The sequence below is a fragment of the Polypterus senegalus genome, chromosome 5, assembly GCF_016835505.1.
Source record: "Polypterus senegalus isolate Bchr_013 chromosome 5, ASM1683550v1, whole genome shotgun sequence".
Lineage (NCBI taxonomy): Eukaryota > Metazoa > Chordata > Cladistia > Polypteriformes > Polypteridae > Polypterus > Polypterus senegalus.
In genome coordinates, this window is record NC_053158.1 from 79,482,525 (window position 1) to 79,507,440 (window position 24,916).

Below are 24,916 nucleotides of genomic sequence, written 5' to 3' on the forward strand. Positions count from 1 at the left end.
TCATTTCTGGTAGTACAGAGTTCAGGGTAGGAGGTAACTCTGAATAGGGTGGTAGTCCACAACAGGACACACTCACCCATTTTTTCAGACTTTGGAGGCTCCAGTCAACCTGGCACACATATTTTGGGGATGTGGGAGGATATTCAGAGGATCTGAAGGAAAAAAGAAAACATACAGAAATGACAGTGATAGCAGACATTCAAATCAAGACTAGAGTTGGAAAACAGAGCTCTAAACTTTCCACAATTGCAGTGCTTTTATTATTTATCACTAGAAAACACTTGGTCCTCCAATCCTTAAATAAAAGTGGTTCATGCACATTTTACGAATCACAGCACCTCAGTTCATATCTACTTAGGGTGCCACCACCTTTTTTGTGCCCTAACAGTGTGTAAGACTGTATGTATGCCTTGCATTCACAATGAAGACGATCAGTTGGGCTGTGCAATGCACTTCACTACCAGCTGATGTTGCAGCACTTCTTTTCCTGGCAACCGTGCTGCGTGCCCATGCTGCTTTTCTTTTACATGTGAGCCATGTCATACCATTGCTTGCCGTGAGAAGAATCTCAAGCCCAATTAAGTGGCAGAGGTATCTCACATCTGAAATTCGTCTACTGTCTATGATGTTTATTGTGTGTTTAGAGTGTATGACTTGCATTCGCAATGAAAATGATTAGTTGGCCTTTACAATGTGTTTCATCGGCAGCTGATGTTGCCACGTGTCTTTTACTGTCGGCCCTGATCTGCCCCTGCTCCCTGTTTTTTCTCCTGTCAGCCACAGTGTGTGGCTGCACCACATGAGAAGGACCTGAGCCCAATTATGTGGCTGAGATAGACTGCACCTCCAATTCTTGTTTCACATCACACATATCAAGTCATTAGCTCTTGATTAAGATCAAATTAAGGTTCAAGGCCCAGTAGTTTGAAAATTTGTGACAGGCAACAATTAGCATTTTTCATATAGATACTCTCTTCGGCAGTGGGACAGACATACTGTAGTTTGAAAGAACTGGGCTCTAAAGCACTACTGTTTAATCCCGAAGAAGCCAGCTCAATCTCTCCGTACTCCAACTGTAATAAATATGTGTAAACTGTTGAACTACAGTGTGTATATGTACTAGTAAAGTTTCTTGGGATGATGTTTATTATAGTAAGGCATTATATAAAGCAAAAGTTGCTTGTTTATATAGCTCCTTTTAGCGCAAACACTTTCATCAAGCTTTTATAGCAAGTAAAATCATAAAGACTTGTAATGACATGAACCAATAATAAGTGAAATCCAGACCAAAAGAGAACATCTCAGAAACCAAAGAGATGGAAAGATAACTTCACTGAAAAACCTAATCATTTGGAGTCCATGACTCAATGAATATTATATTATAAGAAAGACTTTAAAATTAAATGATGTTTCATCCATCATTATATCCTTCCTTGCTCATTTCCACAACTGAGCACTAGTTTAGTTCTAAAATGCCATTTGATACAGCATATATGCATATTTTTCATGTTTTAAAAAATCTGATGGATCTTATTCCAACCAGGTGTTCAAAGTAAAGACAAATAAAAGAAAAATATGCGTCAGTGTGGGCACACATGAAATCTCTGGACAGCTGCCTCTCCAAATTCCCTTGTCTGCTGCCTGTCTTTAGAAAGTCTGCAGCTGGAAATGCATCCGCTCTGCTGATTTTCCTGGCAAAAGTGTGTCTAATAACAAGTCAGCGTGAACACACTGGGGCAGCTCCAGTGATTCTTGGAGCGGTTCCCCCTCTCTGTATTTGTGTGTGTGCATGTGTGTGTGTGTATGTGTATGTGTAAAACCCAGGCTGATTTGTCTGAATTCTAATAATGCCATTTCAAAGAGCTCACCGCAAGGACAAAGCAGAGATGTGTGTATTTTGGCTTCTGCCAATCTCTGTGTAATTAAAGCAATGGACCAAAAAAAAGTTTCACTTGGGCCTCTTAAATGAGGGGAACACAAAGCCCTTCTGTGAAATGGGCTCAAAGGAAAAGCCGCTTGATTCTTTCCTTAGTGGAAGCTGTTGAAGTGGCTGCCTGGAAACCAAGAGGGCTGGTTGACACCAGAGACAGCGCACAAAAGAAGGCGGATCTATGAGACTGAAATTTTAAACAGGAGCTCCCTGCCTTTGCAGAATGAGCTAAACTCCTGCTAGGGCAGGACAGAGCGGCAGAGGCTCATTAGCCGGGGAACATCCTCTGTCAGGAGACCTGAAGAGCCACTTGCAGTCTTGTCACTGTACCAGAAGTCACTGAGAGAGCTGAGGTGTCTGCTGCTTCTGTAAGCAGCAACTTTCAGAGTATGAAGGAAACGAGGCTGCATTCAGGGACATGGGGGTTTTCATGTTAAGCACTGATGGGTCCATGGCTGGAGTAGAGGTCTGAAACAGGCAATGAGAGCGTGGAGAAGCTGGTCCTTCCGGAGGCTGAGAGGGAAGGTTTTCAGGAAGACCACGCTCCTGTTTGTGCTCTTCTGGTTTGCACTGTGGATTTTGGTGAACACACTGGTGTTCATGCATGGGACCATCTTCTCTGACTTCTGCACTGATGAGAAAAGCAAGAGGATTCTGGCAAGAGTGGTAGGACTGCTTTTGTGGGGTGGAATTTCAGAGGAATGTAACTTGTCAGCATGGGCAGCCTTATGAAATTCAGAAACCAATAATTAATACATAATTAAATAAATGTTTAGGCGGCAGTTCAATTAGAATTTATAATTATTTTGCATGAAGCCATGTGACATAGCCTTATTCAATTCTAATAGTAAAGACAAAACTATTATTATTATTTGATGTGATTTTTAAAATAACAATTCATTCTTTTATTGAACACACTTATATAATGCATTGTTGCTTAAAATAGATCACAAATAAATGTGAAGAAATGACTATTTTACAGGAAATAACACTATTCTTATAATTTTTGCCTTGCAGTTTTCATAGTATGCTTAGTAATGTAAAACATAGCATAAAATTATCAAACTCACTTAATCATTTCAGAGCCTACCCTGACAGCATCAGGCAGAAAACAGCTTGGCACAAGGCACCAGTCTATCTCATACCTCTAGAATAAAAATTGTTATACTGTAGGAAGTATTAGCTAACAAAATAACAAAAACACATTAGTTTAGATTACATTTTTCTATAGTTGGCCCTTGCCTTGCACCTACAGTCACCTGGACAAGCAAAGACGCTGGTGGCCATGAAATGGATTGGAGTGCATTTGAAAGCAGACCAACGGGCGTTTCTACAGTAACCTAGGGGTCATTATCCATACACAGCTATTATACAATTGTTAACATATTTTAGATTTTGTTTCTTCTCATTATTATTATTAATTTTAGTCTGATGATGTCTACATGGTTTAATTATTGCCATCCTAAGGATTTATTCCTATTTAATTAAAACTTTGAAGATGCTATAGATAAAACATAGATCTAATTACTAATTGTGGCTTTCTATAGACTGGCATCCATCAAGGGTTAGCTTCTTTCTCGTGACAAATGCTCATGGGAAAGGCACCGACTATTGTGACTATAAATTTAACAAACACATGAATGGAGTGCTGTTTTGTTATCATCATCATCACTATTATTATTTTAATTTCTTCTAGTACTCAAAGTGACACTATAGGATAAGTACATTAGATAGATTAAGTGGACATATTAAAACATTAACATACGCAGCACCAACCCACTCGATCCATGCCTGGGCCATCAGGGAGCCGAGCTGATGTCAAGAACACAGTTTTGGGCAGGGTGCCAGTCCATTGCAGGGGCCACTGATCCACACACCCACGCGCACTCTTGGAACTGCCAATTAACTTTTTTGCACATCTTTGGGGATGTGGGAGGAAAATTCATGCAGCCACAGGAAGAATGTCCAGACACGATAGTTGGGTGCAGTCACTGGATCTGTCAAGAAGCTGCACTAGCCAGCACTGCTGCCTGGACATTTTATTATTATTATTAGTAGTAGTAGTAGTAGTAGTAGTAGTAGCAGTAGTAGTAGTATATAGTATACTATAGGTTAACATAAATTCATCCCTTTTAATATTTAAATGGTTTCCGTGTCTTCATCTAGACAGCTAAATAATGTTTTGTTATATTAATGGTATCTATGACTTTCCAGAGTATGTGCAACTTTATTCACCTTTAGCATTGTTTTGAGTTCTATTGCAGAACAGGCTCAGAGGGCTTTGGTCTCAGCAGCATCAGGTGAAAAGCGAGAGGCTATTGTAGATTGAGGGCACACTGACACAAACATTTATATTTGCCAAACAGGCTAACATACTTGTCTTTGGGGTATGTGAGTTAACCATACCCAGGTGAAAAGAGATTGGCAAAACGTGCCTGCTTTATTACTCTATTATTCATTAATATTACTCTTTACATTAAGATTTCAGTTAAATACTGGCAAGAAATAAAACTATAAGTGACATGAAGAAAATAGTGATCATATCTGCTGAATCTCTTGGTTTTACGTTGCATCTTTTACAGATTGTGGCATAGCCATTACTGCTGCTGCTAAGGCCCAGAGGTCTAGGTTCAGTTCTCAGCTTTGTCACTATTACTTGTTTTCCATGTTCTCCCTATATTTGCACCATTTTCTCTGGCTATGTTGTTTCCCATCATATCTTATGATGTCATTGTTATGTCAATTAACATCCTTAAATTGCACTGAGAAAGCAAGTCTTCCCTGTGATAATGTACAGTATACTGTAGCCCCATCAAGGATTTGCCTTGTTGCATGGGCTCTGGCTAACTGTGACCCCATAAAATAAAAAAAAAAAAACACTGGCTTAGCTAATAGATGGATGAGTTTATCTCATCTCATCTTCTGAAATTGCATTTCTTGGCGAGGGTCACAGAGGCAGCAGGCCAAGCAGGTCAGCCCAGACATCCCTGTCCCCAGCTACAGATTCCATCTCCTGCTGGGGAATTCCCAAGCATTCCCAAACCAACCCGGACATATAATCTCTCTAGTGTGTCTTGAATCTGATGGAGGGGGTCTTTGCCCAATGGGATGTGCACAGAGCAGCTCTAGTGGGAGTCGTCCAATGACATATCTAGACCACCTCAGTTGGCCCCTCTTGATCCAAAAGAGCAGAAGCTTTGCTCTGACACTCTCCTGAATCACTGAGCTTCTCATCCTGGATGAATTAATTGGGACCTTATCTGCCAGCCTGAAACTAATCCTGCTCCATTACCCAATTTACTAAACATTGATGAAAACAGACACACCCCACCTGCCAATTGCTTTCTGGTCAAGCTTCGAGGGTGTCAATCCTGAGTTACCTTTTCTTAGATGAGTGACTCAAAAAGGGAGGTACTCCTTGACTGGTGCCAGCATACAGGAGACAGATTACTCCTGGAAATAGAACAGGGTAGAAACAAATTGTAAAAAGTTTATGCTTATTCTTTTTAACTGGTTGGTGAGTAGAAAAAAGCCAGATCTCGTCTTGCTACAGTCAGCCCCCTCACTAGAAGACACTTTTGTCGCTATTAGACAAAAGACAGTTTACTGAAGTTAGGTTTGCCAGCTGTCTTGCCCCAGGACGATGACCCTTAACTCTTTCTTAACTGTCAAAATGAAACAAATACTACAACTATTATCTAATTTAGCCACGAGCAGGGATACAGATGGTTGTGGAAGTGTTTGGAGAGAAAAACATCTTTGCACAACACCCTATTTTTGGTCCGTTATCTGCTTCTTTCTTTCTAAACAGGCATTACACCAATGATGTACTATGCCTTGTACAGCATATTTCAAAGAATGACACAGTAAATTGCATACAATCTTCAGTTGGCAACTTAATGTAGTTCACCATGGTGACAGAAGAGTACATTAGTTCCAAACGTAAACTAAAAAATAGCCACTGCAGTAGAAACCTGAATACAGCGAGCTAATGTTTCTCATTGAGGCATACTTGGAGAAAATGAAAGAGAGGAAGAGAGAGTGGTTAGGAAGTATGACACACAAAACTGAAAAAGCATGTTTTTGAAAAAGTGCAGGGAAAACTGAGAGAAGCAAGACTGCTAAATTCAGAAGATGTCAGTTGGGTCAAAGATTTTTGTTAGGTAAGTTCTAGACGAGCAGCCTTAGGGCTTTATACATGAGTAGGATGGAGCTAAAGTCTTCGTCATTTGGAGGCAGTCAATGTAAAATAAAGGGTATCCAGAGTGACCTTCGCATGTATGCGATGAATTAGTGGTAGCGCTGCTGCCTTGCAGTTAGGAGACCCGGGTTTGCTTCCATGTTTGCATGTTCTCCCCGTGTCTGCGTGGGTTTCCTCTGGGTACTCCGGTTTCCTCCCACAGTCCAAAGACATACAGGTTAGGTGGATTGGCGGTTCTAAATTGTCCCTAGTGTGCGCTTGGTGTGTGGGTGTGTGTGTCCTGCGGTGGGTTGGCGTCCTGCCCAGGATTGGTCCCTGCCTTGCACCCTGTGTTGGCTGGGATTGGCTCCAGCAGACCCCCGAGACCCTGTGTTCAGATTCAACGGGTTGGAAAATGGATGGATGGAACTTCATTTCTTTTTTTTTTGTAGTGGACATATAAGGCCCTTTTCCACAGAATTACATGCAGTTGTTTCAGATTTTCAACAACCTGTGTCTCTATGTGGCTTTGTGCTAAATGGTGTTCACAGTGACTGACTCAGTCATCTAAACATGCAGTTGTTTCTTTCAAGATAATGACGACCTTTACATTTACACTGTCTGTCTTCAGTAGGATATATCAAGTGATGTTGAAGAATGCTGCTGTTTAGATTGTTTAGCCTGATTATAGGTTTAATATGACTGGAATCTTCTATATAATAAAACACTAAGGTCTGTGTGAGTGTCCTCTACCTTACAGCAATATGATTGGTTAGCTTGGCTTAGGTGTGATTGGTCTGCTTGGCTGTGGAGGCGTGGTCAAAAGAGAAAGTGCAAGTGTTAGACACACAATGAAGAGAAATAGTATCGGAGGCTGCTGAGAAAGTCACCTTCAAAGACAGGAAGTATGAAACTGGACGAGAGGTAAAAAACTCTTAAAAATAATGTCAGTCTAAGCAGCAGACTTTACAGAGACACTCTCAATATTTAAAGCGCGGGTGAAGAGAGGTTGTCCATTTGGTCGGGTATAATAATAAGCAGTTGAAACTTTTCCTTTATGGCAAATTTCTTCTTTTTGGACAGAGCTGCCCTTTCTTGCCACTTCCTCTCAGCTTTGCTTGTCGAACTGACCACTCTTACAGTCGAAATGTTATGCTAGGAAAATGGCTACTACTGCATTCATCGGGTTTAGAGATTCTAACCCAGTTGGTTTGAGGCTTTGTTTTCCTGATGTACATGTTGATTTATTGCTTTTTTTCACTCTTTGCCTGTCATGCAAAAATTTTAGTCGTTAGCATTACAACTATAAATGAAGAATTTATCTGAGTGCATTATTGTGGTGCCATGAATCATGGATGTTGTAAATACGGCAATTCAATAACATTTTCAGGAGGAGCCTACTAAACAGAAACTATACTCAGTGTTGTGAGAAACATAAAACTTCCCTCAAGAAACTGAAAGACTACCCAAAATGTTTAATGAAATAAATGGAAAAATGAGGACGCAGAGAATAAAATGCTTTAGATAAAATCCAGTCAATTACCATGTATAGATGGTGTGTTACACAAAAATGTTGCATACACCCATTCTATGCTCACTTCGAGATGCATAAAAACTAAGCTTGGCATAAAACCATGCATATTTTCATTGCGGCTACAGACCATGAGTACACACATTTCTGCTCAGTTTCACGAACTGAGAGTCAAAGCTGTGCTACTGTTACTGAGTGCTTTCTCTTTCTTTTTAGATTCACATCCATGATGTGCGCTTTGTCAAATACACCAAAATTAATTGCATATTGTTTACAAATCTAAGGCTTTGATTGTAATCAATCTGTAACAATATAGTGGTGCATGGAATGGCCAAACTATTCCACATACCATTGCTGCTTCAGTGTTGTTAGAAGACATCACAAATGGACGAATTTGAAGAGAAGCATGGATTTACAGATCAGACTTATTTCCATGATGATGACTGGCTTCTAAGTCGATTTAGATTTTCAAGAGCTGTCCTCTTGGAGCTGTGGGCTGTTAGAATACTAGGATGTATACTTGATATCATTTTTATGATGAAATGCATTACAGTATATATATTACATTTTATAGATAAAGTGTTAATTTATTTAAATAATGTATGCTGTTAGTAATTAAACACATGGGGGCATGGTGACGTGACAGAAGTTCTGCTGTGTCACAGTAAGTGGAGTAATGTCCTGGGTATACCCTGCCTGGAGTTTGTATGTTTTCCTGGTGGGTTTCCTCCACATGCTTAGGTTTCCTTCCAAAAGCTTGCAGGTTCAGAATAGCTATATATATAGCTCATTGCAGGGTGAATACAAGCAAACACATACATTAATAGTGACAATTTAGCATCACCAAATCACTGAACCTGCATGCTTTTGGAAGGATACTGAAACACGCAGAGGAAACTTACCAGAAAAATATATAAACTCTAGACAGGGAACACCAGGAAGGTTATCCTCTTACTGCGAAACAGCAGCGCTACCACCACACTACCGTACCCCCACATGTTCAGTACAGTACATACTTTAATGTGTTTCATCATGAAAATGGTATCAAGTATACATCTTAGTACTGTAAAATGTTCAGAGGGCTGTAATATCATGAATGTAATGTATTCTGTGTAGCGATCACTACCTGCATGCTCCTGTCGGCATAACAGAAAGTCCTTTTAAGAAGCACGTAGTGATTAATGACTGGGTCAGGGAACACATAGAATACGAAGCATTTAACATGATACTTTAGTTACGATGGGGATTGAGAAACTCTAGTAAATTAAACGTTGATTTTTAAGATGAAGTTTACGACGTTCTACTTTAATAACAAAATCTCATCACAGACCTTTTATTTCTTCACTGTGTCCTTATGTTTTTTCTTCTCTGTGTCACTAATATGCTTCCAAATGACACACAGATGGTGGGCTGCTACTCACCTTTTTGATATCTGACCACTTCTTTTTTATTTTAGGCACTGTGTGGCTTTCTGAAAATGAACTTTTGAGTGCCTTCGCTACGCTGTGCCACTCCATCAATTTCCTTTTATTGCTTATATACCGCTGCCTTAGTCACCACATAATACGTTTTTCCTTGCCTCCACTTCACAGAGCAGGACCTCTATTTCTCATTCACTGAAATTCTTCTTTTTTACAATTGCTTTTGGCCAATGTATGTCTTTTAACAAATCACTGAATGGAAGGGGTTATTTATATTGATTTGCATATTCAGATATGCAAAATTCTGAAAGGAGTTGGCGTAAGCTGTAGGTGCGTGCATGTGCATCAAATTTCATGTTGATTGGGATTTATAAAGGTAAAGGGAATGGAACACAGTTTTATGCATTTGAATTTTTTTGAGGGCATGCACATTTCTAGTTTTGTCTGTACACCATGTTTTGGTGTGAATTCTATGCATGGTATTATAAATGAGGCCCCAGGTCTTTTCTTTTTCCTGTGTGAGTGCTAAAATTGCTTTACTTTCTAGGAATTGATTGTATTGTTTTAGAAATTACACTCAGATATAGTAAAGATTTGCATGCAGGATAAGGTGCCCACCTCTCCTGCCCTGTGTAATTAATTTGAATTTAGAATGTAAGTTAGAATGTAACACTAATAGTCTAAAATTGATTGTTGACCAGACCAGCAAGTCTAAGGTATAAAGCTGAATGTTTGCTTGTTGAATCTGTAATAGTTGTGGTAATTAGAACATTAAAAAATTTAGATCAGATCGGGCCGTTAAGCTCCACAAAGCTCACCAGTCCTCTCCACTTAAATATTCCAAAATAACATCAAGCCGAGTTTTGAATGTCCCTAAAGTCCTACTGTCTACCACATTACTTGGTATCTTATTCCATATTTCAATGATTCTGTTTTACCCTTAACAAGTTTCCAACTGTGTCCCTTTGATTAACTCAATCTAAAGAAACAGTCTCGAGCCACTGTACTAATTCCCTTCATAATTTTACACACTTCAATAATATCACCTCTTAATACGCTTTTGTGGGCAGCAATGGTGGCACAGTGGTAGTTCTGCTGCCTTGCAGTTAGGAGACCTGGGTTTGCTTCCCGGGTCCAAGCTGCTTGATGTTTGCATGTTCTCCTCATGTCTGTGTGGGTTTACTCTGGTTCCCCCCCCACAGTCCAAAGACATGCAGGTTAGGTGCATTAGCGATTCTAAATTGTCCTGTGTGTGTATGCCCTGCAGTGTGCTGGGATTGGCTCCTGTAACTAGGAGATGGATGGAATTGTCTTTTGCTTAAACTGAAAAGGCTCAGATTTTGCATAAGATACCCCCTGTTGTCCTGGGATCAACCTAAATGTGCCTCTCTGGACGTCTTCTAGTGCTTCTATGTCTTTTCTGTAGTCTGGAGACCAAAACTACATGCAGTACTTCAGATGAGGCCTCACCAGTGCATTATAAAGCTTGAGCATAAACAATGTCTACAACACTGAAAATGATGGTGCCCATGACAAACAAAATGGTGACACAATAACATGAAAATTGACAAATAAAAATGCATGAAAATAATATTAAGATGTTAAAGAATAAATATAATTGTTTAGCATTCAACTTTGAGAAAGCTGATAATTGTTCAGCAGATGGACTATTCATCTTCATTATGTTGTCTCAGTGAAGTGGGAAATACAGTAAATGACTGATGCATTTGATTGATCATGAGGAGAAAACGCCCTACACAGCATCAACAGGCTCTGCCTCTGAAGCTAAATAAATCTCAAGTATGACAAAGTTAAGCCATATTCACACTGCCAGAATGTCAAGTAATGGAGAGCCATAGACAACACTGGTTTTTGTCCCAACCAGTTCCTTAAAACTTGTAACCAATTCTGCTTAAATACATCTATTGTTTTTGCTCCCATTGTACTACATCAAATATTTGTAACTAGAGATATTTTGCCTTTATGAGAAAATTAAAAAAATGTTTTGTGGATCACATTAAATATGTATCTCACAGACCTCAAACGTTTCCTCTCTTTAAGTCATAAATATTTTATTTAAACAGCATCTTTATGGCAAATGCTACTAGTTTGACTATTCTTACGATACACATTTGCTCATTTAACTATTTATAAAAATAATACACAGTCCACTTGGACACTCCTGTCCACTTTTTGTGCAAACACATTCAGTTGTTCTTGATTAAACGTCAAAATATAAATGTGCTGTGAGCAACAATGACAACATAAGATGTGCCTTGTATGATTCTAATCATGATACTTAAAAACAAGGCCACTTGCTAATGTTATTGTCCCTTCATGCTATCAAAATTCTTCCTAGGGAGCAGCAGAAGCATTGTTCTGCCTCAAATAAATTCTAATGTCAGCTTATAATTACAGCATTCATTGTTTTAAAGTGGGGCCAACATTTCATCAGTTCTGTAAAAAAATTGAACAATTATTGGAAAAATCACATGCAAGAGCATCAAGGATTCCCCAGCAACCTATCCCCATCCTGAAAGTAGTATATGGTTCATTTATGTTTATTTTTTAATCCCTTCTAATGTTATAAGAATAATAATAAAGATACAATAAAAAATCCATTGGCAAATAGAAAGAAGTTTATAGTGGTAAAACTTTTCCTACAACTCTCTATTCCATGTTGTACAACATAAAGTAGGCAGTAGTGATGGAAATAAGCTGCAGAGAAAGACTGGCATAGATTCTCAAGCAATTGCTACTGTAAACCTCACATTGAAAAACTTGAACTTTTGTAAGTAGTTATGATATCCTGCAGGCGGCACGGTGGTGCAGTAGGTAGCGCTGCTGCCTTGCAATTAGGAGACCCGGGTTCAAAGACATGCAGGTTATGTGCATTGGCGATCCTAAATTGTCCGTTGTGCATGTGCCCTGTGGTGGGCTGGCACCTTGCCCGGGGTTTGTTTCCTGTCTTGTGCCCTATGTTGGCTGGGATTGGCTCCAGCAGACCCCTGTGGGTAGGATATAGTGAATTGGGTAATGGATGGATGGATGATATCCTGCACCATTACACTTCCTCTGTCAGTTTTATCTTTATTTTTTCTTCCTCCAATTGCCACCTGCTGCCAGCCATGCCCTCCGCCTCTTACCTTGGCTGTTTAACAAGCAAAACTGTCAGACTTTCATGTGACGAGGACGTCAAGCTCATTTAAACAGCCCTCACTCATTTTGCCTTATTCCATTTGAGAAGTAGTGCTTCTTATTTTTGTATTTTTCTGTTTCGATATTTTGACAGCTGTCTATTATTTGGTTCTTCTTTCATTTTCTGCTATTGTGCTCTTCCAGACTTTCCTGTATGGACTAAGCTTTTCTTGATCCACTCGCTCTTGAATGCCATTATTTAGCGTTATGGTTTGCATGGAATTGTTTTGTTCCATCTTTGAGCCTGCTTTCCTGAATTATTCTCTTTCATTATGGCTGTGACGTCACCTCAACACCATTTTGTACTCCCTTTTGGATGGTTTCTGCCATTTTGTGACCACAGTCTGGTTGTTTGCATAGAGGTCATGTAACAGTGTGTTTTATTGCCATCCATTAACAAAAGATCACTGCGCTCAGCGACTCATATCCTACTGTTCATTCTTTTTTTTAAAAAACTTTCTCTGTTCTTTATTTGCAGCATTAACTAGTGGAAAGAACCCCAAGATAATGTTAGTATTTCTGCCGTTGAATCTTTTTTTTGACTTTTATTCTGGTGTCTTATTTTTGTTTTGATCGGTCTGGTTTTTGAACTTACAGCTTGCCCTTATACAATAAACCTGTCGTTCCCTTTACACTTCTTTCAATCTCCTGCTACTTTTCTAGAGCTCAAAATCAAATTCTGATCATCTGTTTATTCTCAGGTGTTCACAGAACTGATTTTGTTTGCCTCCAACTGTGGCTACTGTTACTGCTGCTGCTATAATTACTCATTGGAATTCAAGTGGCACCAACAGGTCATCCGCTCACATTGCCTATATTGTGTCACGGATACACTGGTATCCAGGCTGAGATGGACCCTGCTCCCTTGCCTGGCCACGAAGACAATATGCAGTAATGAATGGCATGGGAGAGAGGCTGAGTATGGTGGGAAAAACAGATGTACTGATGTCCCAGCCTGGGTGGCTAGGAGGCCAGTATAACAGACAGATTATATAAATTATAGAGCATCCCAGCCAGGAGGGTTGGTGTTCTCTTTCCCATTTAGGATGCCAAAAAAGTGAGGGGCAGTGGGAGAACACCTCCCATGTACATGCTGTTCCCCAGTACACTGGGTGGCTGCATCATTCTTAGGGATTCCGATTTGGATACCAGCAGGGCAGCATGGAATTTGGGGTTCCATATGCCTGCCTTGTTGGATTCCATGGATGCTTCCAAGGGGAGTTGTCGGGGTGAGGATTCTCTGTTCCAAGATGGTTTGTCTAACCCGGAAGTGCATCTTGGAGACAGTGGTTTGGCACCAGAAGCACTCCTGGATAAGGCGGAAAAGGGAGTCTTCCATGTTGTCCAGGGAGAGGAGGATGCCTGGGATGAGTGGAGGAATGAAAAAAGAGAAACAGATTGTGGAGGAAGGAAAAAAAAGAAACAATTTGTATAGTTTGTTTTAGAGGAGAAAGATTCCACCAGGTACTCTGTGAAAATATTTGGTCATTTGCACTCAGGACTATCATTGTATGGTCGGGGGTTTGGGGATTTGTGATGCCATCTAGTGCCCACAGTTGTCAAACTGTTATACCTGTGCTGTCTCTTACAGTAAATATAGTGCATTAGCTACAAATATGACTTCCCTCCAAGAAACAGTAATTGGGATAAATACAAGGCTCAGACTAAAAACCTTGGCATGTGATCATTATATGTAGCTAATGAAAAGCAACCAGCCCAAGTCTATCATCTTAGAGCTCCAAAATTAAAGTTTACTGCGCCTAAAATTTTTAAAAAGTAGCAGGGTCCTGGCTTTACCTTCCGGGGCTTTTTGGACTTTCACATATGGTGGGTGATCTTGTCATTAGATTTTTGAGTAGGGAGGATGATGGAGTTATGGGCTGCATGCAACACAAGCCAGTTCCCAGAATTCAGTCAGGTTTCTGTTGGACACATGTTAATTTGTTTTATGATGTGCTAATTTTTCCCTGTTGCTTGTTGCTTATGAATGATTTGCACACATCTGAAACAGTTTAATTGGTATACACTGTGACTTTGCTTAGTCCTGTTTGTCCAGATTTGGGCAGGACAAACATTACCTTTCGCAGTGGATAGTTGTATCAATGACTGCTGATTTTATCCAGACATTTTTAATCTGTGCCAATTTTATATGTTAAAATCAGATCCAGACCTACTGTCGACATTTACTGTTGCAAATTGCTCAAACATTCTCAAGCGTTGTTTAAATAATAAAGCAGCAGAACATGATAATCAACTAACTTTAGCATTTCATTTAACAGATTATCATTCAAATGAAGTGTCATTGAAGTGATCCATGGGTGGCCTTCTGGCTGGCTTTACTGCCTTGTCATTTGACTTTGGATGGTTACCTGTGACTGCAGTGGGTTGGCACCCTGCCCGGGATTTGTTCCTGCCTTGCGCCTTGTGTTGGCTGGGATTGGCTCCAGCAGACCCCCATGACCCTGTGTTAGGATACAGCAAGTTGGACAATGACTGACTGACTGACTGGTTACCTCTGAGTTTATATTCTTTTATCCCCAACCAAACTAGTATTATTTTGTCAGTTCAGGTAATTACATGCAATTCTGTGTTGCTGACCCTGAACCAAATTAGGGAGGCTACATTTTCCAGGTAAGATAGATATTTAAAGAAGACAGATGTTTCAAGATAAAGCCCTCTTACTCAGTAATTATGGTAGCAGAGAGTGGCAACTTATTGTATGTTGATTAGCACATGCAAATATGATGAACAGCCAGACTACAAAATTGCCCATGATTTAAAAAAATAAAGCAATGTGGAATGCACAATACTGAAAATAATAACTGTCACCAAAAGTAGCTCCTTTCACCAAAATTATGTAAAGAAAAACTCAGGAAAGTGGTACAGCAGACAATGCAAAGATTGTCTTTGTTTCCGGCTGCCAATATTGACAAAGCCAAGAGCAGTTGAGAGTTGTGGGAAGCAGCCCGGACACAGACAGACGGACATCATTTTAAAGTCCAACACATGTTTATTACAAGTATTTAAAGTGCACAAACCCAGTTCTGCAGCACCAATCACCACAACAGTCCAGGCCAACACAACAGTATGCCTTTCCTTCAGACCGCCTCCTTCTCTCTCTTTCCAGACCTCGTCCTCTTCCACCTGACTTCAGCCCTCAATGAAGGGAGGCGGCCCCTTTTATGTCCTCCCAAGTGTGCTGCAGGTGTGCTCCGGCAATCTTTCACCGACACGCCCCAGTGTGGCGGAAGTGCCGGTTGTATCCCCGGAAGCACTCTGGGTGTCCCTGCTCCTCTTCCAACCAGCACTTCCTGGTGAGGTGGAAGTGCTGAGGTCCAGGGCTCTCCAGGCATTGGGGCGCCCCCTAGCGGTAACCACGGGCCCCTACAGGTTTGAGCTTCAAAGCTCTGCCCCCATGGCCCCCAAAGGAACCAGGGAGGTTGCCCCCACATGGTCTGGGGAAGGCGTAAGCCCTCCCCCGGTCTTCCTAGGCATCCCGGCCAGGTCGCCACCCCAGCCATCTCTGACAGAGTGATAAAGATTACTCGCCATCCACAAGCACTGTATACCTCCTTGGTTTCTCTCACAAAGTCTGAGATTTTGAAATTTTGCAGCATTTGCAAATTTGAGCACATCCATCAATTAAATTGATGCAGATGCAGAGGACAGAAAGATATGGAAGAAGATGATCCGCTGTGGCAACCCCTAACAGGAGCAGCCAAAAGAAGAAGAGGATTTTGTATTTGTTCAGTTCCAACTAACCTAATCATGGACTGCAGAATCGGGTGGACCAACCAGGCTACTTTTAGTCTAATATTATTGATGGGCCAGCAAATTGAGGGAAATTGATTTTTGTTTTTCTTTGCAAAAAGAATCACAAAACTATGCCGTTAATTGAGCAGTTAATTGAGCCAAGAAGACTGCTGCTTATTATATACTGCATATAAGCTTTTTTCTTCTCCATATTTTCATCTCACATGCAACCTTGCAGCTGTGCCGATGAGGGGACTACACTTCCCATCAGGCACTGCAGTGGCCGACATGAAGTCACCTGATCAGGCATAGCTGAGAAGTCAGAAGTTGCAATGTTGTCTGCACTACCCAAGTTGGAAAGTAAACATAAACGCCCCAAGGAAAGCTGATGTTTGGATGGTGGTGCAACAACAAAGACTAATAGTTCTATGTTCTGGATTTAAGAAGATAGCCAAAGAGCAAAAAAGGTAAAAAAAGTACATTGTCACGTCCAAAAAAAATTTTTATGCTCTAGGCAATGATAAACACTACTTTTTCGGCATGGAAGCTGCAATAAAAAAAAAAAACTGCACTAAATTGAATATGAACAGTAGTGCGTTTCAAGCTAACATCATTAGTCCATGCTAACGTTTAGCTTTCTCAATATTCACCATTAAGGATTAAGGTCATTCATTTATAGTAAATTCTTCTAATCTATATATATAAAATTCTTTTTGCATTTGAAACGGAAATTGCGTATGACCACGCAAAATGGAAATTACGTATGACCATAGAACATATTATAATACAGGAACTAATCACTTCGTTTGTGGACGCCATTTTTATATTGTCTTTACGAATTGTTATTATTTGTGTGACAGTTATTTTACTGATATTGAAAAGAAGTAAACACAAACACGCTGATCTATCCCATAGAAGTGCGCCCCGCGTCGCCCTTTCCCAGCCCACTTCTCTGGACTCCAGCGCCGAGCCGTCCACCGCCAGGCGCATTCTGACAGAGAAGTTTTATTTATTTGTCCAAGTGACTGTTGCGGAAACTGCCACATTCTAACTTTTTTTTAAATGGCAGTACTTGATCGTAGAAGAGATGAAGAAAACAGCTTTGCATCTTTCTACTTTTTAACTCTGGCAAGCTGTTGAAGACCGCCTTCAGCGGCAAGGGGTGTGACAACAAAGTGGACGCTGGAAGGCGCAGAATGTTGGGATGCTCTGCCGGGTCAACAGCTTTGCAGTTTCAGGCAGCATCCTCTCTTCTTGCACTGTTTGTGATACTGCAAGGGCTCCTTGGACAGTGGAAATCTTTGCGAATGAGTGTAATCAGCGCCATCAAAGCGTGACTCTCTTGGTAAATTACAGTGCATGGCTACTTACTGTCCCTTAAGGTGAGTTCGGGTCACTAAAACCCCGCAACAACATTCAAGGTTGCTTTTGTGATGAATTCTTTTAAGAAGATGGAGGGTTTACTTCTAAGAAGATGTACCGGCCTCTTCATGTTAAGTTTTGGACTTGGGAATTGTTTGGACCTTCTGCCTGTTAAGCACGGAAGGGCAGCGTCCACATTTCTCAGAATAATTTTTCTCTTAAATCACAGACACGTAGAGCAAGGTTTTCAAGCAGGTAGTTTACCCGAAACCACTGCAGTAGTACTCAATGTATCTTTACTTCTTAAATGTTAATGTTTTACTGTTTAATAATTTATACACTTCTTATACAGTATATTATTCAAATTCTCTTATGGAAATGTTTTACTGTTTAATAATGTATACACTTCTTATATGTTCTTCAAATTCTTTTATCAAAATGTTTACTACTTAATAACTTATTTTATAAATACTATATTTTATTTTTTTCCCTTGCACTCAGTGAGCGAAGCCTCCTGGTAATCAGCTAGTAAACAAATAAAACTTATAAGGTGTTACTGCATTTACTGTCCAGGCTGTACACCACCATTTTGAATCGGACAAACTCTGACTTAAGAAACCAGGCCCAAGTTTGAGAGTAGTAAGTCTGAGTTTTTTGTGCATTGTCTTTACATTTTCTGAATCGGAGATCAGAAATTTTAGTTGAATGCAGCATTACACTCTGTTGGATCAGTGTGCCATGTAAAAAGTTTGAATTGGGAGACTGCAGGTATTTTTTTTCCTCAACTTTGTAGAATGATTTCTTTGCCTTGCAGGATTATAGCTTTTTTAATAGCAAAATACCTTTTTGTGTCATTGGGTTGTCATTATCTATATTGTATTTTCAAAAACACTCCTTCCCCATTTATTTTCATCTGGAAATTCCTTTTCTGAGAAATCAATGGCTCCAAAAGAGGTTTACAGCATAGCTAAATCCTTAAGGAATAGAGTTTCATTCTTTTTCTTTCCAACCCACAAAAAATGCAAAAAGAAAGCAAAACACAAAAACTCATGAAACGAACATTAGAGTCAAGTTAAAAATAAAAACTGTATACAAAAGGAAACTTGGTTCTTTTGCTCATCACTTCCTATTATATTTTCTGAGGCTATATTTTACATACAGCACAAGCCTTGCCAGGAAAACCAGCTTCAGAATGAGATTAAATATTCTACATAACTGAGCGAGACAAGTACAGTGGCATCATGGTGCTAATTGGCCTTGGCAAATAATAATGTCATTGTAAAGTTTATGAGTTAATAAATCCATCTTACTAAATGGATAACTATCTGTGTGTCTGCCTGTGTGTCTGTCCAGTTTGCATGTCTCTGTCATTCCAACAGATGGTGCTTCACAAACAATTTTAGTAATACAGTGATTCCTCGCTATATCGCATTTCGATTTTCGCGGCTTCACTCCATCGCAGATTTTATATGTAAGCATATCTAAATATATATCACAGATTTTTCGCTGGTTCGCGGATTTCTGCGGACAATGGGTCTTTTAATTTATAATACGTGCTTCCTCAGTTTGTTTGCCCAGTTGATTTCATACAAAGGATGCTATTGGCGGATGGCTGAGAAGCTACCCAATCAGAGCACGAATTACGTATTAAATAAAACTCCTCAATGATATAAGATATGCTTCCCGCGCGGTGCTTTGCACACTTAAAAGCTCTAACAGCCCGTATTGATTTTCGATTGTTTGCTTTTCTCTGTCTCTCTCACTCTCTCTGACATTCTCTGCTCCTGACGGAGGGGGTGTGAGCAGAGGGGCTGTTTGCTTAGAAGATACGGACGCTCCTCTAAAAAATGCTGAAAGACTACCTTCATATTGATGCCTTCATTGCGGCCACTTTATCGCGGTGCTTCCCATACTTAAAAGCCCAACAGCCCTATTGATTTTTGATTGTTTAGTTTTCTCTCTCTCTCTGACATTCTCTGCACCTGATGGCACTCCTTTGAAGTGGAAGATATGTTTGCATTCTTTTAATTGTGAGAAAGAACTGTCATCTCTGTCTTGTCATGGAGCACAGTTTAAACTTTTGACTAAAGGGTTTTATTTCATGTCTAGAGGGCTCTAATAATGTTAAAAAACGTATTTAGAAGATCGTAAACAGGTTTTCAATGCTCTAACTGCGAAAATATAAAATTTATAAATAAAGAATCTTACTTTGTGGAAATTCACTTATCTGTCTGGAGCGGATTAACCGCGATAAACAAGGGTTTACTGTATAACTGTGCGGAGAATATTTATAAACAGTGTGGGAGAGTTTCTAAGGGCTTAAAATATATAAAAATAACCATACAAACATATGGTTTCTACTTCGTGTATTTTCACCTATCGTGGGGGTTCTGGAACGCAACCCGCGCGATCGAGGAGGGATTACTTTAAAATACATTGCGTTTGCCATTCCAATAGATGACGTATAACAATCATTAACATAGTTTTTATGAATTCAATAGCAAATGGTAAATGAAAGAGACATGTATTACATGGTGCACTGCAAATGTTAACGCTGAGGTCAAAATTGATTATGTAGATTTCAACTACTGTTAGAAGGTTAGCAAAGCTAATTTAGAATGAACGGATGACCTAATATTTTCTTTCAAAGTAATGCCTTACATTTTTTAATGGTCAGGGTCATTATATGCCTACATTGCAAATTCACAATACCAATCAACACTCAGCATTTGCACTTTTTGAGGCATGTCGTTGGCATGCATTATAAGAAAATAACTGATATAATTGTATAAATAAACACAAAATATGTGATATAGCCATTTCACAAAGAAACATATTTAAGTACAATTTCTTCTATAATGTATGCCAAGTCACTTTTGTTCAGAAGATGTTAGAAGTAAAATAACTGAGGACGGTGTATTTGAGTGAGTAAAAACAATTGGTAACTTTTAGAGTTTCAAGCTGGTAAATATGTATTCAAATCCATTTATGATGAAGCCTCCCATTGTAGATGCTTTCTGCTGTCCATAAACCTAACACACAGCTTTAGAATATGAGTAAACAACATCTCATATGGATTGGAAGAAAAACTGGTATACCCAGGGAAATCCCACAAAGGTATGGGAAGAGTGTGCACACAGTCTGTGCTGGACTGGGATTTCTTTAGCTGTGGGACATCATCATTATTCTTTATATAAATAAGGTGCACAGACATCACAAATCTTAAGGATACTGTGCAGGGGAATGTGGCCTCATCCTAACATCTGTACACTACCACCTCTTAATTTGAACTTCCTTTATCATGCAAGGCATGTTACCCTTACCACAGCTGGTGTGTGAAGAAGTTGTTTTTGGAAGTATTAGTCTATAAACCTTTTGGTGTGGTAATGCTGGCAATTTCAACACCATGCATCGTATATCTAACATACTTAGATTTTTTAGGCCCTTGTTTTTTGTTATATGAGCCAGGAAGTTTGGTTTTCTTGCAGTGGTTCATGCGGTAACTGTAATTCATTGCTCGAATTTTACCACACAAACATCTGTTATGATGCCAAAGTACACTGCCTTCCCAGCTGCAGAATAATGGTAGCTCTGGACACTTTAGTCACTATTAGGCTAAGTGGTAGAATCACCTCAGAAGTCAAAATTGGACCATTATCACAATCGAGGTACAAGATATTTGATGTCTGGACTCTGTATTGGTGTTAGTAGACACAAGGCAGAAACTAACTTTATATGGGGTGCTAAAATAATCAATGGCAAAAATTGCTATAATATTTTAATAACCAGTCAGAATAATTATTAAGTGGCAATTTAATTTCAAATTTTGAAACAAAATGTGTTACATAACATCACTCCTACAACTCCTGAGTTGATTTACTGTAACGCTCCGGAACTTTCCTGCACCAACCCACTAGGTCCCTTGCTGCCTGGTCTGCCTGTTTAACTGCCTGATCAATAATCCAACAATTACTGAGACTAGAAATTTTTCCAGCAGCTTGTGTGATGTGCAATTGTGGGGCCAGCTACTGCTGACAAGGATTCTGGGTTCCTTTGGGTCAAGCTTGAAAGTCTAAAATACAATATGAGGGCTGGCAAAGTGGAATTAATGTTTTTAAACTGTTTTCCTCCTGGGTGTGAGATTGGCTGAGGTGAGCCAAAACACATTGCTAATCGGTACACAACATTATATTTACTAAAACACCTATAATTTTATCCAAAGTGCCACTGAGTAAAACTTTCCAGAAATTCATTTTAATGTGTTTTTCATTTTGCTGCCTGTGCTTAAACACAAGAAAATGAGAGGAAGGAACACAAAATATTTGAGAGAGGAATGCATAACCTGTGGTATCCCATAACAAATAAGAAAATAAAGGGATAACTACAGGAAGGGAAGGGTGGGCAGGAGGTTAGGAAGGGTTAGGTAGAAAAGAATAAGAAAAGTTGAAGAAAAACAAACACAACGATGGCCTGTAGTTGAGTTCCTGCTGTTTTTGACATAAAAGCCAAGTTACTCCATCTCTCTCCTCTCCACATGTATTTTAGGAATGTATGGGAACCTGAAAAGGCAACTGTAGGGTTTAACAAGTGAATGAGCTAAATTAAAGGAAATAATCTTGAAAAAGGTGGCTTGTGGTTATACTGGGCAAGGATTTCGAAGGAACCAAATGTCAGCTGCATTTTTTTTTCTTTTAGCAAAGTCCAGGGCAAGTTAGTTATAGACCTTAGCAGAAGCCATTTACTAAGCAATTTTGACACTGGGGAAAAACATTTATGCACTAAAAAAAGAAAGTGCAATACACACTTGTTATGGCTACATGACTGTGGTTTTTTAACTGTGATTTCGGCCTTCTGCTCCTTGTTAATGTTTTGTGGTTGATACAGATACCATTCTTGTCTAGTCTCCTTCCCATCCAGCTGCCAGTCTCTCTCTAAAAGGGATTCCCCTTCAAACATACAATTCTGTTTGCAATTAGTTGCTCATCTAGGTGGTGCAGTGCCTTACACTCGGTAGACGATAGGAATCTAATACATTAAAACCCAGCATGGCAGATGATCAACTAAAAGCAAAACTGGAGAACTGCACTACATATAGGAGAGGATTGTCAATCACAGGAATATTTATATTGTTTTCATTATAATTATTTTTCACAATTTTATTATTTTTGTAGCCTTTTTGTATACTGCCATTTTGTGATTTCTTTAGTCTTGGGAGATACCATATTGTATATCGTTGTCATGCACAGTTGGTGATGTGACCTTTTATATCACAATGCCATCACTATAAAACATAGTGGTGAACATCAGAGTGTAAATTTTTGATCAAATTACACAAAAGACAAACATTTATGATCAGTTCTAAGTTACATAAAGTATATTTAGTTACGTTAGGACTTCTGGTTCATGGTTTTCACTTTTATGCTCATGTTATTGTTATTCCTGGTTATGTCATTTCGGCTTTGATTAGTGACTCTGTCGTTGGTGTTCCCTTAAAGGGTCTTTTTTTTCTTCCAGTTCTTGCTGTTCTTCAAGTTTCCACTTAGGCAATCAGCATGTTCAATTAATTTTTAGTGATTTTTCTGGAGCAGTTTTAAATAAAATATGAATTGGGGTTTCACACTCAGGTCAGGTCAGGTTAGACTGGGGACCATACACTGGTAGAGAGCATTGCTGCACCCACCACACAATGAAACAGTTCGGGATCCTGTATGGCAACCCCCCAGGCAGACACGTAGTCGAGTCCAAACCTTCTGGAAAAGACCCTCTATCTGCCGTAGCCAGGTGTTATGTGGGTGTCCCCTTGGCCTGGTCCTACCTCTTGAGTCCACAACACACCCTCAGGAAATCATGCCACATGGCTGTAGTGCTATAACTGAAGCTCCCCCACAATGCAGGTAATGTGCCTCATTCAGGATGAAAATATTATGAAAATATTATTTATAAATACGATCTACAATAGTTATAAAAAATATAAAATATATAAAATAAAATTTAAATATGAGTTATGAAAAAAGAACTTTTAGTTTTTTCTACAAAATTATATCAATTATGAAAAAATAAAATATATAACATGTATACTGCGGTGGACTGGCACCCTGCCCGGGATTTGTTTCCTGCCTTGCGCCCTGTGTTGACCGGGTATAGCTTCAGCAGATGCCCGTGACCCTGTAGTTAGGATATAGCGGGTTGGATAATGGATGGATGGATGGATAAAATGTATAAAATATAGAATAATAAAATAAAAAATATTAACTGTGAAAATTGTTTTTTCTACAAAATAATTTGACAAAGTTGCAAAATTTTATTGCTATGTCACAATGCCATCTTTGTTTTGTTATTGGTGCCATTATTTCAGAACACTTGCATCAGGAGTTTCCATGATGATTTTACTCAGAATGATCTGGGCAGAGCTGGGTATGTGCCATCACTAGAATGACAATATGAAGGCAAGTGCAGGCATTTCTGGATCATCTGAGTTTGCAGAAAAATCTCTTTGTTTGCATGCAGATTCTTTGTTGAAAAACTTTCCATCTTAAGAACTTTGTTCTTCTTATTAGGTAACTTGAATGTTTGGTTAAAGATTTTAACTTGACAACAGATCTGTTTGACTCTTAGGTTTTATTTTCACTCATTCTTGGACATTTCCTGAGACCTCATGTATAAACGGTGCACACACACAAAAATGTTGTGTAAGCCCGTTTCCATTCTCAAATCGAGATGTATAAAACCTAAACGTGGCGTAAAGCCACTCACGTTTTCACATTAGCTAAAACCCTGGCGTATGCAAGTTCTCCGCTCGGTTTTGCAAACTGGCGGCACCCGGTGTCAAAACAGCGCTTTTGTTCCAGTGTGGGTTCCCTTTCTTTTTTAGATCTACATCCCTGACGCGGCTTTATAAATACACTGAAATTAACTGCATATTGTTTATTAGTTTATTGCATCTGATTGTAATTGACCTGTAACAATATAATGGTCCATGGAATGGTGAAACTATTTCAAATACCATAGCTGCTTTAGCGTTGTTACTCTCACTGCACCTTCTTCTTTCAGCCGCTCCCGTTAGGGGTTGCACAGTGGATCATCTTTTTCCATATTACTCTCACTGCACCCCTCTGAGTATTTATATCACTGTATCTGAGTGAAGAATCACAGCTCTACAGCAGCTGACTGGAAAAAGAATTATAGGAATACAGCATCTAGCACACGCTGCCTCAGCCATGCTGTCTATTGCACTGCACTCATACGGCAAACGCTTCAGAGCCTTTCCTTGCGGTTCAGAAACAGTTTCATCCCAAGAACTATAAACGTACTCAATCAGTCTATCAATTGCTTCTTGTAGAACTGTTTGTACTTATAAGTACAATTACCTCACTGTACACTTGTGATACAGTTAAAATATTGCACAACCTGAGCCACTTTATAAAGCAAGTATTTACATATGATGACAATATCATTTTTAAGATGAAATGCAGCAAAATATGTTTATTATATTATACAGATAAAACTTTAGCTTACAGATGGCTTAACGTCTATTACAGAGC

The 24,916-nt window shown here is 39.4% G+C and overlaps 1 protein-coding gene across 1 annotated transcript in view; it reads left to right on the top strand.

The window, feature by feature from the left end:
* Positions 1-1,920: 1,920 nt before the first annotated feature.
* The window catches only part of dipk1c (divergent protein kinase domain 1C), an 86,144-nt gene continuing 63,148 nt past the window's right edge, over positions 1,921-24,916 (top strand). Inside the window, exon 1 of the mRNA XM_039754867.1 lies at positions 1,921-2,596. Coding sequence (XP_039610801.1) covers positions 2,411-2,596 — 186 coding nt within the window. The 5' untranslated portion in view covers positions 1,921-2,410. The remainder of the gene's footprint in view (positions 2,597-24,916) is intronic.